Below are 19,167 nucleotides of genomic sequence, written 5' to 3'. Positions count from 1 at the left end.
CGTGATAAAGAGCCTGTAGATGTCTAAGAGCTACCCAAGTTCTGTATTTTAGCCTCACGTTCTTTTGTGGTTGAGCTGCCTCACGTGCAGCCCCAGCTAAGCCAAGCTGCATCCCTGTCACAGACACTGACACAGAATGTTCCTGAGCTGGGAGGCACACACAGGGATCACCTAGTCCAGCTCTGAAGGGAAAGGCAGTGCAAGGTGTTGATGATTCTGGGAGCCAGCAGTGCTGGGCAGCTGTGCTGCACCCAAAGGAAGCTGCAACATGCCCTGCACAGCCCAAAAACTGCTGCTCTTCTCTGTGTGTGCAATGAAAGATTTCCAAGGAAGGAGTTGCTACCTGTGTTACTCTTTTATTGTCATCAGTGATGTGAGTCAGAAGTTCTATTGAAAGCCTACACTTAATTCCTCTCTGACAGAGAAAGAACTATAAAATGTATAGACTCAGCATAATGGGGAGGAAATGTAAAAGGAAGGAAGTTTGTGAATGAGAAAAAGCATCTGTCAGCTCTTTAGCTGATTTAGAGATTATGAGCAATCTTTTGAGGTCTCGTTTCTACAAGAGTGAAGATTTATGTGTAGTATCTTTGTGAGAATGTCTGCAAATAGATTCATTGCCTTGAATCTAAGTATCACCTACAACACTGTCTTTTCCACCAAGCCCCATACCTCCAACAAAAAAATCTCCTATTATTTGGTTTCCTTAAACACTGTGTTCTGTACACTCTGGTATAAACCTTGGGTGTGCTGCAGAGGATAAAATCTCCCTTTTACAAGGATGCCTGTGATTACAGAGAGGTGAGCAGTGGTTCTGTTCCAGTGAGTTACAACACCTCTCCCTTGGTGTGTGCAGAGCGCTCAAGACCAGTCCCTGATCTCACTGGCTCAGTAACAACACCCTGAGCTTCCCTGGAAGCACTAACAAGTGCCATGTTCTCATCCTTTTCTTCCCTACCTGCTGACACTTTCCCATGCCCATTTGCACTTAAACGTTTCGAAATGACACTGTTTTCCCACAGAGGAAACTGGTAGGGTTTCATTCTCTTTTGGGGTTGTTTTTTTTTAGACTTGGCATGGTGAAGTTGGGAGTCAAAGTGGAGGGTTTGTGCAGTGATTAAAATTGAGTGGTACTTTCATATTATATATATACTTCCAGATTCAGTTAGATCAGTAAAGGGTTTCTCTGATCAGACTTTTAACAGCCCATGCTCCTTTTGCATTGGCTTTTTTAAGTATGTTGCTCTGTAATTTTGTGAGTTTTGTCTGTAACTTCAGAGGGAAGTCAACCAACCACTAGAAGCTGAGCAGTCCCTTTCTTTCTGATTTTGAAAGTAGATAATTTTGGCCAACTATTTCTTAAATCCAAGAGAGACAGCAGAGTGTCTCATGTTCATCAGTGACATTCTTTGAAAGCACAAGTCATCAGATAATACCAATATGTTAAAACTAGTTGAAATGAAATCCCTTGATTTTTTTTTAATGGGTCTTCTTGTACAACATTCATTTGCTACAGAAGTTAAAATGTGGTCTAAATTAATACAGTGGTTTAGGGGTCTGAGACTTTACCCAATGCCGTGTTCATACAGAAAGATGGTTTTGTTGTCATTTCTGCTGCATGGACCCTCTGCATGCTCTTTGTTTATGACGATTGTTAATTTCCCTCACAAATGTACTGTGAAAGGCTGCTCTGCCAAAAGTTCTTCCTAGCTCTCTGTACTGTGTCATATTTGTAAGCATTTTGATTAGTCTAGGGGCAGAACCTTAAAATGAGTCAAATGATGGGCTTTATCAGGTATATTTGATCTAAGATGAGATAGTTTTTTCTAGATATGAAATTTCTGGGCCTGAAACATTGATTCAGTAAACACAATTTTGTTAAGCATCTTCAAACTAATTTGTGTTTCCATCATATATGGTATATGAGGGGAAAGAAGAGTATTATCAACCAAAATCTCTCTGGAAAGAGGAAACTAGAGCTAAGTCTTTTGTTGAACCTAATTGCCAGCAAGCTGATTTCACAGCAGCAGTGCCATTCTCTCAGCCCTTCCTCGAGTGAGCTTGACACAACAGCTGAAGAGGTGAAAGAGGAGGATGGCTGGCACAGGACACCAAGGATTCTTGCATTGTATCAAATGCTGCTTCAGCTGTGCATGCAAATCAGGGTTTTTTCAGCTGCAGACACTAAATCTTCCCTTTTAAAATTAGCTGTGTATAAAGGGCATGTCATGATATAAACAGTAGAATGCATACTAGTATCTCCCTGTGTTCAGTACTTGTCATATATAGTGTAGGTTTGCTAAATTAAGAGGATTCCTGCTGCTGAATGGTGTTTCTAAATAAATGATAAATAGCTGAGGTCAAATTCTACTTCAGCTGCATTGAGAAACTCCACAAATTTCTAAAGCTTATCATACTGTGTAAAAGTTTACCTAGCAGGGACAGGACAAAGTCTGCAGCAGTAGGCAGACCTCCACAAATTTTGTGAAGTGATCCATCCCTCAGACACCACAGTTACATTAAAATTATTAGCTTTAGTCCTTGTAAGAAACAAAGCATCCTTTTGAAGCATGAAGGACATTATGTGATGTTAATATGTTTTATGCTGACACATCTAAAGGAAAAACTGGCCATAAAAACCTAAAATTCTAAAACTTGGGCTGGTTTGAGTCACACACCTCAAATAACATGCATCTTTTAATAATATCCACTTTTTAAAGAGCTGTTGCTGAATAAACATATATTGGGTGATGATTAACACAGTTTGGCAGAGAGTGATGCTGGCTGACTTCACCTGAGATAGAAGTGAGCCTTTGTAAGCTGTCCCCAAGTTCTGTTGGTGCTGCCAGTACCGTTATTTTGCTAAATAATGACAATAAAATACAGCTTTGCCTTTAGCAGACAGGCTTCACAAGGCATTGGGTGGTACTGGGGAGGCTTGGTTGGTTTGATCCTTCTGTACATGCTTGTGTCTGATGGCCACTGTGCTGCCACTGTTTTGACAAAGGTGACCTGGGAGCTGATGAACTTTCCTTCTGCTCCTTGGAAGCTGAAGAGAGTCTCAACTAAGCTCTTCCCACGTGGATATTCTTAGTTCTTAACCCTATTGTAAGTGTTATTCCCTAAAATGGGTGGATTGTTTCACTCTATTTCCATCTCACTGCTGTCCATCTCCATTTCAGAAGAGACAGTGCAGTCATTCCTGAATTCTCCTTTGGTGAGGAGAAAATAACCTCTCATCTTTCACTCCTTGCTCTCTGCTGCTACTGACGGTGTCTAGGACTGCGGGTCAAAATGCCCTTTTTTGAAAAGCATTTTTGTAAATGCCTTTTATGGGGTTACTTAGAATCAAGGTTTGGCAGTGTCCATGGGATGGGTGTTGGGGTAGTTTCTGTGATTTCGGAGTCAGGACTTGGAGCAGGGAGCAGCTGCAGGTTTGCAGGGCACTCAGGGGTACCTGCCAGTGGAGCTCTGCTCTCCCCCAGTGCCTCTCAGACTGTTAAAGTCAGGCTGCTTTTATTGGCACTCTCACCACCCAGAATATTACAGAATGAGTGACTGCTTTGTTAGGGTTTGCTTCTGAGACACATGCAAATGTTGTCTGGATTTTTCTTGCAATGATATTTAGCTTCAGTCAGATGAATTACCTGGGACATTACTTTGATGTGCATTCAAAGGTTTCGTTTGTTTTTAACAGAAACAGCTGAATGGAGAGTGCATTGGAAGTAAAACATGTTGGTCAATATTTCTTTCCTGGATCAAAGCTTTTGTCACTGCCTGTGAATGCTGTTGTCCATCATAATGGCTTTGAACTCTTGGCAGGGTGTATTTGAAGGTAGATTGGTTTGTTAATGTTATTGTGCTTATTGAATTTGGGGATTTGTGTAAGTTCTTAATATAATTGACTTTTGTTTACTAGACAGCACAAACCAGACATGGCAATAAGGACTAGGTTCTTCTAGTTGTGAACTGTGCTAATAATAAAGTTCTGCTCAAACCTTCTCACTCCAGTGGGGAATATTGTAATGGGGGGGTTGGGGAAAAAAGCTGAACCGTGGCTTCGGTGAAGTACATATGGCCAGCTCTGCATTTTGAGGAGTTACATTGAGAACGTTTTGTGGGGGGTAATTTGAGATAATACAGTGCACACACCAGAGCTTTAATTAAATGCACCTCCTCCTTTGTAGCAGGGAGCAGCACAGGTACTGAAGCACAAGGCAGCTTTGAAGCAGTGGGGTGTACCCTGTGCCAAATGAATGCTTATGTGAGGTGAAGTTTTGTGGGGAGGCACAGTTCTGGAGAGCAGTGTTCTGCTTGCAACTGTCTCTTCAAATTACCCATTCAAATCAGGGCTTCATTGCACTTGTAAAGACAAAGTTATATGCAATAAATTAACTTTTGGAGAGGTTTGTTGCCATGTGGAATGTCCACATTTGGCCTAAACATTTTTGCTATTTGTGTGGTTTGTTTCAGCCTTCATGTTGGAAATGTCTGACCATACCAGCTGCTGTAGCAGCTGCCATCCTGCTTCTCTCTGTTACCCACTTAGTTCCACGGGCGACTTCTGGTCTGCATTCTCTGGGCTAGGTAGAGAATTTGGATCTATTTCAAGTGGAAATCTATAATTAGGAGCTAAGATCACAGTTTGACTGGTTTTAACCCCCACGTTTTAAGAGGAGATGGTTGGTGTAAAACACATGTGTAGCAATTCTTCCTCCCTGGGCATTTGGACCTGTTTATAGAGAATATTTATTTTTTGAGTGAGGCAGAAGTTTTACTGGAAATGATGTTTACAAAATGAGATTTTAATGCAAAAAGCTTCACTATGTGGTTTGCATTTAAATCCTTCTCATAAATCACAAGGCAGGGTCCCAAGAAGGTATCTTGATACTTCAGCTGTATTTATGTTTGTGTTCACGGGCAGAAAAGTTTCTGGGACAAAGAAAGAAGATAAAGTTTGCTGAATTGTTCTGTCAGTAGATGCAACTTAAAGGGAAGCAGCTTTACGTGCATTTTTCCTGAAGAGGGGAATAAATTATATAGATTCAGGGAAAAGCAGGCAAGTTAGAGAAGGGATGAATTTGACTGAATTTGAATTTTATGAAGAACCACTCATGCAAATGCTTCACTGTTCCAACAAATAAAATAAAGTACCGATCCTTCATTAAGCTCAATTTGAATTCAGGCTGTGCTGACTACCTGGAGTTTTACTGCTGCTCTACCACAGCCCTGCTTTAAAACCTGCCTCCTTCCCCAAGAACAGAGCCCTTGGATAGTCATGGCCAAGCTGAGTGGTTTTATTACCTTGTGCTGACTAGAATTTTAAGCTGGGCATGTTTTTGTTGCTGTATTTGTAATACTTGTGCTGCCTTTCCACAATGTAGAAAAAAAAGAAATTTATTCTGTTTATCCTTGAACTGTTTATGCTTCTAAAGATCTAAAATGCTATGGAAAAATCTTTAAAGATGTAACAGCATAAACTTATTATATTGTCATACTTCTCTTTGTGTCCAAAACAGATTTTTTACAGGATTAATATAATGCTGATTGGTTCTCATGTGTGTACTATCCAGTTGTTAGGGCCTGTTTTCAATTTCATGTCTTTATATTACACTGTTGAAAGTCCATTCTAAAAGAGTGATGAAAATAATACTGATTTCAGAGGATGCTTATTGGTAAAACTGCTTCTCAAGCATTTGCTCTGTTCTGCTGGGAGGATCTTTTTGGTTCTATTTTAAAATGTTGCATGCAGTTTGGGTTTGGCATTTGCATTATTTAGAAACATGTTTAATTTCTTTGTTCCAAACTGAATCTGCAACAAACTGGTTTGAACATTTGGATGATTTCTGTGAGCATATGTTCCCATTATCTTCATATTTTGGTTCTAAAAATGCACAGGGACACTTGACTGCTCGCAAACTGGGGTTTCTGGGGTGAAAGGCAGCACTGAATCATTCCTTGCATCTGATGTTATTGTTATATTAAAGTATACGCCCTTTTTATATGCATGTAGTTCTAAAGATAAGGTTCTGGGCCTCAGGAGAAAAAGGACTTTCTGCTTTTCTGGTTATCAAATGTCTGTCTTTCATAGCATAATTTCTCTGACAGATAAATTCTTGTGCCTCTGCATCCAAACCAGCAGCTCCTCTGGTCATTTTGCCATTAGTCAGTGGAACAGATAAGTCTGTACTCATGGAAAGCTTGGGGTTTGCTCCTTACTGGAATTCAGATATTTTAAAAGATTTCCATTTTAAGCTCAAATGTTGAAGTTCTCTTGGTTTCAAAATTTTGTCTTTATCGTGCTTATTTTTAATTTTGCTAATAGTTTGGCAAGATTTGAAGGAAAAGGAAGGTGAGAATATAAAAATGAAAAATAAATCAAAGAATAACAGTAGATAGTCAAACATCCTGAATCATATGTTATTGTTTTAGAATATGACAGTGGATATAGTGCACTGGTGCTAATTACAACCTTTGTGATTAGAAGTAATTATTGAAAGTGTAAAAGGAGAGCCAGGGAAGAAAATCCCTGCCAGGTTTGTGCTGCTGAAGTGCCTGGAGAGGAAATGTTTTTCTTTGGTCGTGGCTAACCACACGACTGTAGAGTGAAAAAGGAGACAGAGCTTCTTCTTATTAGGTAGTTCTTGAAATGAACTCATCCCCTGAATTGTGGGAAATGACTGTAAATTCAGGACCTTTTCCTAGCAACAGCAGCTCCTTCCCTCTTTGTCAGCCTGGCTCTGTTGTTGCTGGTTTGGTGCAGAGCTCCAGCCCTGCACCATCACTCAGCTTTGACATCTGGGCAAATGAGTCACAGGAGCAGCTTTTGGCATCGCTGCCCAGCCCTTGGAGCTGTGCTGGGCTCCGGAGCAGGAGCTGTGCTGTGCTGGGAGAGCAAAGTGCAGCAGGGTGAGGAAATGCAGGCTGGGCAGCTCTGCAGCTCTCTCTCTCTGCTCGGCTCCTGAACCAGCACATCCCACCTTCTCACACATCTGTCACTTCAGCCCGTGGATTCTCATTTCAAAAGCTTGCAGCTCCTGCAGGAAGTCAGAGCCAGTCCCACACTAAATGGGAGAAAATGCCTCAGTCCAGCTGGGGAATACTGGTTTGTCATCATTAAAGTCACCTGATTTTCACAAGGGTGTTACATCGCTATTGCGATATGATAAAAGTACTGTACATAGCCTGTTCCTGTTTTTCTCTAAGCCTTTCTTCTTCCCTATTCTTCCTTGGGACAGTGGTGTTTGGGGATTTTTTAGAAGTAATACAAGCTGAGATTTATGCAGGAAGAAAAGTTCAGTTTCAATTTCTGATGAAATGTTGATTCAGTCACTGCTGGTCACTGTTTCAAAAAGTAATTTAGTTGTTTAAAGTTTTTCAATGGCTCTATTTTTTGTTCATGCAGAGTCATATTAGTAATACTAATTATTTTTAAATATTTCATTTTCATTCTTTAGCTGTTCCATTCTCCACTTCTTTGTAAAATACTTGCAAGCAACCTTTCACTTTTTCTGGCTTGGCAGATAATGAATGTCTATTTTCTGCTGAAGCAGGAGTGTAATAAAACAGTTGGAATTCTAGGTTAATTTCAACTGGTTTGCATTCTCCAAATATTATAAAATTAGAATATTCAACAGATTGCTGGGCTCACTGGTAATATGCAGTTGCACATTGCAGGGAGATGAACCAAATTAATGCACTAGATTTTCTTTTAAACATGGAAATTATCAGTAATTGTACTGGACATGTATGGTAGGTAGCAGATGCCTCAAATTGGAGTCTTTTATTAAGAAGCTGTTTCTAATTCCAGTTGGGACTTTTAATTAACATCAACATTTATTTAATACTATGTATAAAAGCATAAATAATAATAATAATTAACAGCATTACATTGCCCATTTTTGTAGTGTGCTTAATATACTTAATTTCTCACCCATCTGAGAGAGACAGTGTGTGCAGGGTGTGGAGGTGAAGCACTGCTAGAGAGGTGTCTCAGTTACTCCCTTAGTCACAGGGAGACTTCTAGTTCCTGTTGGAAGCCTGGAGCAGAATCCTTGACATTTTTGTGTGTTGGCAGTTTTAATAAGTGGATAGATAAAAACCACCCTTGTAACCCTGCAGTGACTGGCTCGTGTTGTGAGTCTGTGTAGGAGTCACAGAATTGTTGGGTTGGAGAAGCCCTCTCAGGCCACTGAGTCCAGCTGTTCCCCAGCACTGCCAAGGCCACCCCTGACCCATGTCCCCAGGTGCCACATCCACATGGCTTTTAAACCCCTCCAGGGATGGGGACTCCAGCACTGCCCTGAGCAGCTGTGCCAGGACTGGACAACCCCTTCCATAAAGAAATTTTCGCCACTAGCCGACTTGAACTTCCCCTGGCACAGCTTGAGGCCATTTCCTCTCACCCCATCTGTTGTTCCCTGAGAGCAGAGCCCAAGCCCCCTGGCTGCCCCCTCCTGTCAGGAGTTGTGGAGACCCAGAAGGTTCCCCCTGAGCTTCCTTTTCATCAGGCTGAGCCCCACCAGGTCCCTCAGCCTTTCCTGGTGCTCCAGACCCTTCTCCAGCTCCATTCCTCCATTCCCTTCTCTGAACGCTCTCCAGCCCCTCATGGTCTGTCTTGGAACAAAGGGCCCAGAACTGACCCCAGGATCTGAGGTGTGGCCTCAGCAGTGCCCAGCACAGGGGACAGTGACTGCTCTGGTCCTGCTGCCACACCGTGGCTAGCACAGCCCAGGGGCCATTGGCCTCTTGCCCACCTGGGCACACCTGGGCTCATGTCCAGCTGCTGTCACCAGCACTCCCAGGGCCTTTTCCAGCTTTTCCAGCTGTTCTCCCCCAGCCTGGAGCGGCAGGGGTTGGTGTGACCCCCACGCAGGACCTGGCACTTGGCCTTGTTGTCCCTCACACTGTTGGCCTGGGCCTGTGGATCCAGCCTGTCCCGATCCTTCTGTGGGACTTCCTGCGCTCCAGCAGATCCACACCCAGCCCAACTTGGTGTCATCTGCAAACTGACTGAGGGTGCCCTCGATTCTCACCAAGGTTTTTGATAAAGATATTGAACAGAGAAGGTGGCAACACTGAGACCCAGCTGGATGTCACATTCCCCACCCCTCCCTGGGCCCAGCCATCAGCCAGATCTCCACCCAGGGGACAGCACACCCATCCAAGCCACAAGCAGCCAGTTCCTCCAGAAGGCTGTGGGGAACAGTGCCAAAGGCTTTACTGTAGTCCCAGTAGGTGACATCCAGAGCCTTTCCCTCACCACTAAAGCAGGTCACCTTGGCACAGGAGGAGAGCAGGCTGGTCAGGCAGGACCTGCCTTTCCCAAGCCTTGACTGGCTGGGCCTGATCCCCCAGTTGTGTTGTGGTGGCACTCAGATGACCTGCTCCGTGACCTGCCCCAGCACTGAGGTCAGGCTGGCATGCCTGGAGTTCCCTCAATCTCCCTTCCTACCCTTTTGGAGATGGGTGTTTTATGTTTGATAACCTCCAGTTACCCAGGACTGCTGTGAAATGATGGAAGTTGGCTTGTGAGCACTTCTGCCAGCTCTGTGCTGCTCCCCCTCAGTGGAGCAATCCAACTTGTCATCCTTACAGCTTCACACAAGTCGTATTTGTTGACATATTTTTCTTCTCCAAACATATGTAAAGCAGAAGAAGTAGAAAGCAAGCTGCTTTTCTTTGCCAGTGAAGTTTCACTTTAATGAAATAATTCATATGGAGCTTCAGCTGCTCCTGGGAGGCCGGGAAGAGCTGAATGGGGGAGAGCCTTAAAGGCTGTGCACGCGTGTGCTTTGAAGGGCTGTTGTTGTGCCCATTGTAAAAGGTAATTACTTCCATGCTTCAAAGGTCAGGTGGCAGGGAATAGGCCCATGAGCAAAATTAGATCATTACAGTCAGTCAAGCATCACATTTATATCTGGAAAAAGTACAAAAGGCAAACTAAAAATTAAAAAGAAACCCTTAAGTTTAGTTGGGCAGATGTCCTTCCAACTTCTTCTGATTAGGGCAGTACCGTTTTTGTTGAGGAAAATGTTAAGTGATCCATCGAAGGTAGCATTATTAAAATGTCAACAGGAGGTTATAATCAGCATGGAAAGGTTATTAAATAGTTTACAATGCAAGGGTGAGGAAGGCAAAAAATGTCAACAGAATCTAAGAAGATAATTCCAGCCTTCCTGTTAAAAACAAATTTGCCATGCTTGTATGGAAAGTACTTACAAATAAACTTGCAGCTAGGATGTGATGTCCAAAATAGCACAGCCTTACAGTTGGCAGGACAGAGGAAGGAATTCCAGTGTTTAAAGAGAGAACGTGAAGCAGCTCAGTATCATACCCTGTCTTTAATGGATGCTTCAGAGACAATGATTTGTTTGTTTTTAACGGGTGGTTACACAGTTTCAATGTCACCAGCAGAACTCTCGATAGTTTATCATTTTTAAGTTGAAAGCCAGCTGTATCACGGAGGGAAAGGGATTAGTTTCCTGTCAGCTTCCTTTTTGGAAAAAGCAGTGTGTGCACACTGCAAATATTTCCAGCTTGTGTTAAGTATGTTTGAAAATACCTTTTGGTTAGAGTCATATTTTGATGGGCAAAGAGAGAGGACTTGCTTTCAGTTTTACGTGTTTATAGAAGCATTTTAAGAAATCTAAGGGGCTTTTTTTTCCCCTTCCCTTTAAAAAGTACGCACTGTTCAAGCTGGGAGAGTTTGGCCGGGGTTAACCCTCAGCTCTTCAGTCGGTGGAGAACATTCTTTCAGAAATTGCTCTGTACTTTTTGAAGGGACAGCTGAGAGACAACAGGAGGGCTTTGTTTTTTAAGTACATATGAATGAAGGTAAAAAATACAGGGCGTGGTGGGAATGTGGAATTTTACTTTTTTGGAGTTTGGGTGTACCTTTTCATAAAACAAAAGATAGGAGAAATGCTGTAAATGCTTATATTCGTGCATGTGTGAAGTGTTTACTGAGTCTTTTGAGGGATGAAAAAGAAGTACAATTTCATTTTTCTATCAATGCTCTGTGTGCACAGGATGAGGCAGACAGTAAACACTGCTGTGAAACATGAAAAGATGGAAGAGTGAAAGTGCACATAGTGCAATGTGAGAGTGCCCTCCAGTAAATACAACCCAAGTACAAATTACTATTAGTCATCAGTACTTCAGGATACACCTAGGGCTCAGTTTTAAAATGTTTCCTACTGTGTGCAACTCTTTGAGTATAAAGGGGTTTTTTCCTTTCCATTATTCCTTAGCAATAACCGCATTTATGTGAAAACAAAGTCGTTTCTTTGCCAGATAGGTGCTATTGTGCTTTCTTCACCTGAAACCATGTTGCTTTCATTAGCTAGAAGCACTGTCCCTTGGGATGCTTTACTCCAAAACCTGCCAAAAGTATCCCATGGGAGCAGCCTTTCACTAGCAGAAAAATAAATGAGATTTCTCCTCTAAGTACTTTTCCCCAACTTTAGTTTCTAGAAACATCGTGGCTCTCAAGATCCATTAAATCCCAATCTCCACTGAGTAATCTCCATTTATGTCAAATGGTAATATAAGGGTAAGAAAACATTGCTTTAATTTGTCAAAGCCAAGAATGACACAAATAAGCATCTGTCATTTTGAATTGAACAACTTGGAAATGATCAGTCTTACAAGAAATTAGAAGTTTTCTTTCATTTTACAGAGTAGTTGCTGAGTGACTTACTCAGGATGTTACTAGTAATTACTGTATATAGTTAAATAATGCTTGAACTTCCATTCTCCTGCTTGACTCACACTGTAAAGATGACATGGGCACGGCAGATTGAGACTTGCAAAAATTGCAGCCAAAACTGTGGTGTTTGACATGAAAGCCATGTTACCTGTAATACCTGCATGTGAACTACAAAATGTGCTGAATGCCTACACGAAACGATACTGAAGCAAAACTGTGCTGTTTGTTGTTGAGAACTGTGGTGTGCTGGACTCACCCGAGGCTTTTTTGCTGTGTGTCGTTGTGCAGCGTTGAGGGGGAAGCTCCCAGCAGCGAGACCGGCACGTCCCTGGATAGCCCCTCTGCCTACCCGCAGGGCCCTATAACGCACAGCTCCGCCCTGAGCCCCGAGCACTACGAGCACCCCTACGGGCTCTACTCCATCGCGCCGGGCCAGCAGAGAGCCCGCCGGCCCAAGCTCCAGCACTCCACCTCCATCCTGCGCAAACAGGCCGAGGAAGAAGCCATCAAAAGGTCACGATCGCTTTCGGAGAGCTATGAACTCTCTTCAGATCTACAGGATAAGCAGGTATGGGAGTTTTGTTACCTCGTTTGTGTCTGTGCGCTGGGAGAAGTCTTTCCTAGCACCACTTCACTTCTGACTTTTAACTCTTGTTATTCTTTGTCCCATACACCTTCCCCACTTCCTGGAGAAAGGTGTAAAAGATATGTTAAAACTGTTAAAAGTAAAAACACTTCTAGGAATTGTGATTTTATGCTCCAGCAGAGCACTAGAATGTACTAATGCAAAATATTTTTCTAAGAAATTGAGTCATTTTGAAACCTGGGTGTTCTTGTTGTTGCAGAAAGGAAGTAAGAGCTTATTGTAACTGATATTCTCTTATATCTGTGAGGTGATTTCAAGCTTTAATTAGGCTTTACTCAAGTAGGCAAAACTCTCATATGCTTTACAAAGAACTGGGTGGAAGCTATATAGGTGTTCAAAGCCTTTGTCCCTAAAAAGGCACTTCTGTAAGACAGCCAGTCACAGCTTTCCTTTTAAGCTTTGCTTTGAAGGTAGTCCTGTTTGAAAGACCTTTATTGCCATGTAAGTTCAGATTTGTAATTTTAAAATAATGCTGTAAAATCATAAGGTCAGTAAATATGCAGGATGCACTGGATTTCACTGGTAGGTGAGCAGTAGCATTTTTTTTTTGGTTAGAGCTCTTGTCACAGAATATTTTTTTTGCTGTGACTCATTGTGGTATTTTCCATAGTCACTCCAACTTGTAGGTTAGTATGGCAAAAGTGGCAAAATTCCACAGACAGGAAGCAAACTACACCTGATTTCGACCAAACATTGATAGTCAGTGAAATTTATTAGGGCTAAGTCTCATTTTCAGGTGAGGGGGATCATATAATGTTGTTCCAGAGGGAGCTGGAAGAACAGACCTTGAGCTCTGATCAAAGCCAAAGCCAAATTTGGGATAACAAGGATGAGTTCAGTTTGGCCTCTGAGCTCACCAAATTCTGCCTTGGGGTGGGGACATAGTGAGTTCCTGATGCCAGCTCTGCTCAATTGGACCTCCTTGGGAGATCTCAACTGTTCCTTCCTTTGCCTTTGGCAGTTGATTTTGCTGGATGTCTCATCAGGGATGGATGCAGAGGATAAGAGATCTCCTGCGCTGCAGATACTCCTCAGAGCCTGATTTCATCAGCCCTTTTATGCCAGTGAGATAGAGAATGAGGACTGCGGATGTTATTTTGTATTTGGTCAAGGAGTCTTGCACAATAAAAAGTGACAATGATACTTAAAGGAAGCTTGATACTGAAGAGTTACTTACTGTTCTTGAAAAGCTCTCACTGAAAAGCTCTCATTGAAAGAACTGAAGATATTTGAAAACTATGTAGGAAAATGTCCAAGGCTTTACCTAAAGGCAGTGGGCATTAAATATGCATTGAAAAGGTGCATGAAATAGGCATTACATTTATTAGAAGTATTAATCACATGTCTAACTCATCTAGAAAAGTTGGAAAATACGCTCAATTTAAATTCTCACCTAAACCCCCTAATTTATGATAATCAATGATTGTGTTATTTTTTATTGAAACCTGAAGGCCGACAGCCTGTTTGCATGAATAAGGTCCAGGTAATTTATTTTATAGAATTATTAGAGTTGATTTTATTCTTTCTCACCAGTTATGCTAGTTTACTTTTCATTAGGTTTGACATTTAATTTTAAGAGGAGAACTAAATGGACAATTAGTTTTGAGATTAGTCCAGCTAATAATCCCATATGATTTATTTAAATACACATTATATATATATACACACTATATATATATATATCTCTCTAAGAAAATACACCTGTCTGCTACAAATAGAAATAGGAGTAATTGTGTGGTAGCAGTGGCAGGCCTGTGATAAAAGTTCTTAATAATTTTTTGAATATTCAGGATACCCTACATATTCTCTTTGACATGTGCAAATGTGGGGGTAATATAACCCCCATTTGGGGCTGAAAGGCTAAACAGTTGTTTTAAAGAGAAATTACAGAAAATTATGCAGAGATTTACATACTTCTAGCTCAGAGATCAGTTACAGTTTTTGGAGCCTTGTCAAAAGAATTTTAAAGATACAGTCAAAAGAACAATTCCTTAGCAGTATCCTGATCTGAGCCCATCTGAGAGGTTGGCCTCCTCAGTTTATGCCAGTAACTGTGCACAATACTATTTGCATCTATACTTAAAAAAAATAATTAAAAAACAGTCATTAACATTTAAAGAGGGAAAAAAAAGAAATAATCTTTATTGTGGAAGGAGAATGGGAGGTGTGGCTGCCCCTGGATCCCTGGCAGTGTCCAAGGTCAGGCTGGACAGGGCTTGGAGCAAGCTGGGAGAGTGGAAGGTGTTCCTGCCCACAGCAGGGGGTGGGACTGAATGAGCTTTAAGGTTACTTCCAACCTAAACCATTCCAGGATTCTGTGATGCTTTTCATGTTTTGAAAGAAAAGATCTGAAAATATAGTGAATATTACAAAAGTATTGACATGTCATTTTTACTACTTTAAATTGATAGCATTCAAAATTATTTATTTTGCATATTCATTCTGTTAATTGGAAACACTGGCAATTTTGAGTGCAATTACAAGGATGTAAATAGATTGGAATTTGTATTTAGGAACTTATGTTCTTGGTTTGAGGAAAAATGTATGTGTGGATATTCTATCTTCTCTGCAAGAAGATCAGTTTTGCTTTGACCCCAGGCCTGGGTGAAGCTTTGCTATTTTATCCATGTAGAATGCAATGCTTTCCTGGAAAGGTAGTGGCCACTTTTAGGCTCCCAGAATATGGCCATTTGCACTGTCAGAAGGATACAGAGTGAGGGCATTATGCTGCACTAGACTTTGGCATGAGCACACCAATGCTAATATGTGAAACCCAAAATTTAAACACATATTAAATACAAATTGCCTACATACACCTTAATTTTATCTGACAGTATTCATATATATATTTGTATTTTATGCTGGAATTTGCAAACAGCTTTTCAATTCACTATCTGAGTTTCTGGTTTTTGAAAACCACTATATACTCTGAAAATGAAAGTTGGTATGAGAATTTTATTTCTTTTGGTGAGACTTTAACCTTGTGCTAAGCTGCATGCAGTGACCAGAGGTGCCTGTGTTCCCCGTGCAGGTGGAGATGCTAGAACGGAAGTATGGGGGCCGTCTGATCACCAGACATGCTGCCCGCACCATCCAGACCGCCTTCCGCCAGTATCAGATGAACAAGAACTTCGAGCGCCTGCGCAGTTCTATGTCCGAGAATCGCATGTCAAGGCGCATCGTCCTGTCCAATATGAGAATGCAGTTTTCCTTTGAAGGACCTGAGAAAGTCCACAGCTCCTACTTCGAGGGGAAGCAAGTTTCTGTTACAAACGATGGGTCAAAGCTGGGCTCCCTGGTGCCGTCGGAGTGCGATGACCTCGGGGAGACGGCTACCATGAAGTCCCCGGCGGCATCCACTGATTTCACTGATGCTATAACAGAACTGGAGGATGCTTTTTCCAGGCAGGTGAAATCCCTGGCGGAATCCATCGACGATGCGCTGAACTGCCGCAGTCTGCATTCGGATGAGATCCAGAGTGCGGAGCAGGTCAGGAGCCGGGAAATGGAGAGGGAGAGCTGCGCTCCAAGCAAACCGGCGATCCACAATGTGGATCACAGGAAGCTGGACGAGATGACGGCGTCCTACAGCGATGTCACGTTGTACATCGACGAGGAGGAGTTGTCCCCACCCCTGCCGCTCTCCCAGTCCGTGGACAGACCGTCCAGCACGGAGTCGGACTTGAGGCTCCGCTCCGTGAACTCTTCCCAAGAGTACTGGTCCATGACCCACAAAGACGATAAGATAGACACTGATACGAGCTGCAGGAGTACCCCATCACTGGAATGTCAGGAGCAGAGGATGAGGATGGATCACCTCCCTCTGCTCACTATCGAGCCACCCAGTGACAGCTCTGTGGACTTGAGCGATCGCTCAGAGAGGGGCTCCTTAAAGAGACAGAATGCGTATGACCGAGGCATCACCAGCCAGCAAGGCAGCCCCAAACATATCCCTCACAGCATTCCTGCCAAGATCATCACTAGGGAGGAGCAAGAGGCCAGGCACAGGGCTAGGCCCATAGACAGTCACTTGGCCATCAATGGCACAGCAAACAGGCAGAGCAAATCAGAGTCTGATTACTCTGATGGAGACAACGACAGCATCAACAGCACTTCCAACTCTAATGATACAATAAATTGCAGCTCAGAATCCTCTTCTAGAGACAGCCTAAGGGAGCAAACCTTGAGCAAACAAACCTACCACAAAGAGACTCGCAACAGCTGGGATTCCCCTGCCTTCAGTAATGATGTTATCAGGAAACGCCATTATAGGATTGGGCTGAACCTTTTTAACAAGTAAGTACAGCAGTTCCTGCCTTTCCCTCTGTGTCACTGGGAATCAACCAGGAATATTTTCCTCGTAGCAGGTAAGGTAGGACTGGTGTCTGGTACTGACCTTTCAGTGAACAAACAAGATGCTTGTGGTGACCGTTCATGTTCAATTTGAAGTTGACATCTTCATAGTTAAACAGCTTCAGGAGAAAAGAAAAAATGTAGTTATGTGTGTAGAAATGGTAGTAAATTCTTGAAGATTAATCCAATTCCATTCTTATGGAAAAATACTGTGGCTTGATCCTGATTCATTTTTTGGTGTTATAACAAATTCCGATTTCTTCCTGCCCTAATCATGTAGGTGGTGTAAAACTTGTCCTATGGGAATTGGAAACTACAAGCAGCATATGATAAGTTTCCTGTTTAACACTGGCAGGGCCTGGAATTCATTCAGTAGATTTCACTAAAACTTTGATGCTAAAGATCAGTGCACATAATATTTTTTACACTAAATGAATGTTTATTATTTATCATAAAACTATCACAAATTTTGTATTTCTGCCTATGACTGATAGTTTTCCCTACGATTTGAGTGAGTTGAGGCCTCCTTTTCAGGTAGCAGTGCTTTGATGTGTTTGGATTGATAGCTTGGTGGTTCTTCATATATTTGATGTAACATTGCAGACAATTAAAGCTTCTTGGTGCTGTGCATTGCAGTCCCAAGTTTGGCTGTAAACACTTTCAGGTTTAGTTTTTAACCTTTGTGAAAATGCCTTTATGGCAGCTTCCAACCAATTGGAATTAGGCAGATTGTAGGATCTCTGCTTGTGAAGTTGAATGGGTAGGAAAATACATCAATTAGCTCCTTTTTAGAAGATTTGAAAATATCCTTGGCAGGGCGGGTGGGGAGGAAGGTGACGGTGCTGTTGGCTGACATTTAAGGCTTGGTGTTTGCTTGGGTTTTGCACAGTAATTAAGCCTCGAGCAGTCAGTGCTCAGTGAGTGCAGGCTTGATAAGAGTTTTGAGTCAGCTGCAGAGGGGTGTAGGGAAAAAGTGAATGGAAAAAGTGCTCAGGCAGCATGCAGGGATGAATGAGAGCACTGGAAACTGTCAGGTGCTGCTAGTGACACATCAGGAGGAGGCTGAAAGTGAAAAATAAACATCAGGAATAGACAAGAATAGAGACAGTTGTTTGAAACAGACCTAAGTGATCTTGCTGCTTGGACTAGCACAGAGATAAACCTTTTTTGTGTGTTGTTGTAAGATGATGTGCAGTGAGTGCTGCAGGACAGGACTGTGCAGAACTCCAGGCAGCACCTCTGTGTGGGATCTTCTGCTCTTTTCCCCACTGTATTTTACCTCCGGTATTGAAAGAGAACTGAAAATTGTCATTACTTTCTGCTGAGTCAGTGTGATTGTATTGATACCTCAGACAGTCTCTGAGTATCCCACGTATCTTGGGTTTGGATTGTGGCCCTTTAAGTCTGTGGATTGTGACATTTTCATTATGTGCAGTGTCAGGTATTGAACCATCAGAGAGTGTGATGGTGCATAAGTCTGGAAATTCTTTTGAAAAGCAAGCTGGGAAGCCTTCAAAGCCTTATTCTTTTGAAAGCTGAAGAGTCTTTGAGGAGTGGATCAGGTGGGATTGCAAATTGCATCTTGAGGTGAGTGGTCAGTCCAGTGGTCAGGTCAGTGCAGCAGAGTCACTTTACTCTCTTATCACCACATTATCTTCACAACACATTTATGATCATAAAATGAGAGAGCAGTGGGAGTGTTGGCAGCAGCTCCTGGGAGGATGTGTGCTCCACCCAGGAGGAAGCACTGAAAGAAGTGGCTTTGAACTTACCTAGTACAAGAAAGCAAGTTTTTTTCCAAATGTCTGCATCTACCAGAGGAAACTTCAGGGACGTCTTTTACAAGTTCAGGTTAATTTCACTGTGTCTTTGAAATCTTCCTTGCAAATTAAGATCCCAAGCCTTAATTAACAAATGTCATTTCTTTGTGGTACATGAAGCTTGGATGAACTGCAGAGAATTAAGAACCTTAAAGAGGTGCATAAATTGTAGTAAATACTGCTTTGTTCAGTAGAAGTGCTGAAAGGATAAAGTTTTTTAAAGGATATAAAGTCACTATCATCACAGTTGAAATTTCGATTTCTAACTTTTCTGGCTTTCCTATTTTAATAACAATTTTCAGAAGCCAGAGTGCACTTTTCTTATCAGATGCTCTTTGTAAGGATAGACAGTTATGGGTGGGGTAAAAGTTGAACACAGCTGGTGGTCTAGTTCACTTAATCCCTGAAAGATGCAAAACATCAGTAACACAAAGGTCCCTGGAGAATGGAGAACACAGGACATTGGGGGAAAAAACAGAGGTAATTGAAAATAATTTTTCCAGGAGTTCTAGTGGAAGGTGTCCCTGCCCATGGCAGGGGGATTGGAATAGATGATCTTTAAGGTCTCTCCTAACCCAAACCATTCCATGATCATCACTTGATCACAGAAGTTTTTTCAAACTGTAACTTGGCATTCA

At 42.2% G+C, this 19,167-nt stretch overlaps 1 protein-coding gene across 19 annotated transcripts in view; it reads left to right on the top strand.

The window, feature by feature from the left end:
• The window catches only part of IQSEC1 (IQ motif and Sec7 domain ArfGEF 1), a 322,066-nt gene that overhangs the window by 263,087 nt on the left and 39,812 nt on the right, over positions 1-19,167 (top strand). For all 19 annotated transcript variants that reach the window (XM_085073103.1, XM_085073102.1, XM_085073121.1 and 16 more), the window contains 2 exons: positions 11,999-12,278; positions 15,388-16,652. In XM_085073103.1, the coding sequence (XP_084929229.1) occupies positions 11,999-12,278; positions 15,388-16,652 (1,545 nt within the window). The remainder of the gene's footprint in view (positions 1-11,998; positions 12,279-15,387; positions 16,653-19,167) is intronic.

Source organism: Lichenostomus cassidix, chromosome 12, assembly GCF_008360975.1.
Source record: "Lichenostomus cassidix isolate B80296 chromosome 12, HeHo_3.0, whole genome shotgun sequence".
NCBI lineage: Eukaryota > Metazoa > Chordata > Aves > Passeriformes > Meliphagidae > Lichenostomus > Lichenostomus cassidix.
Note: the sequence above shows the minus strand (reverse complement) of the source record. Positions and strands in the feature narration are given on the sequence as shown.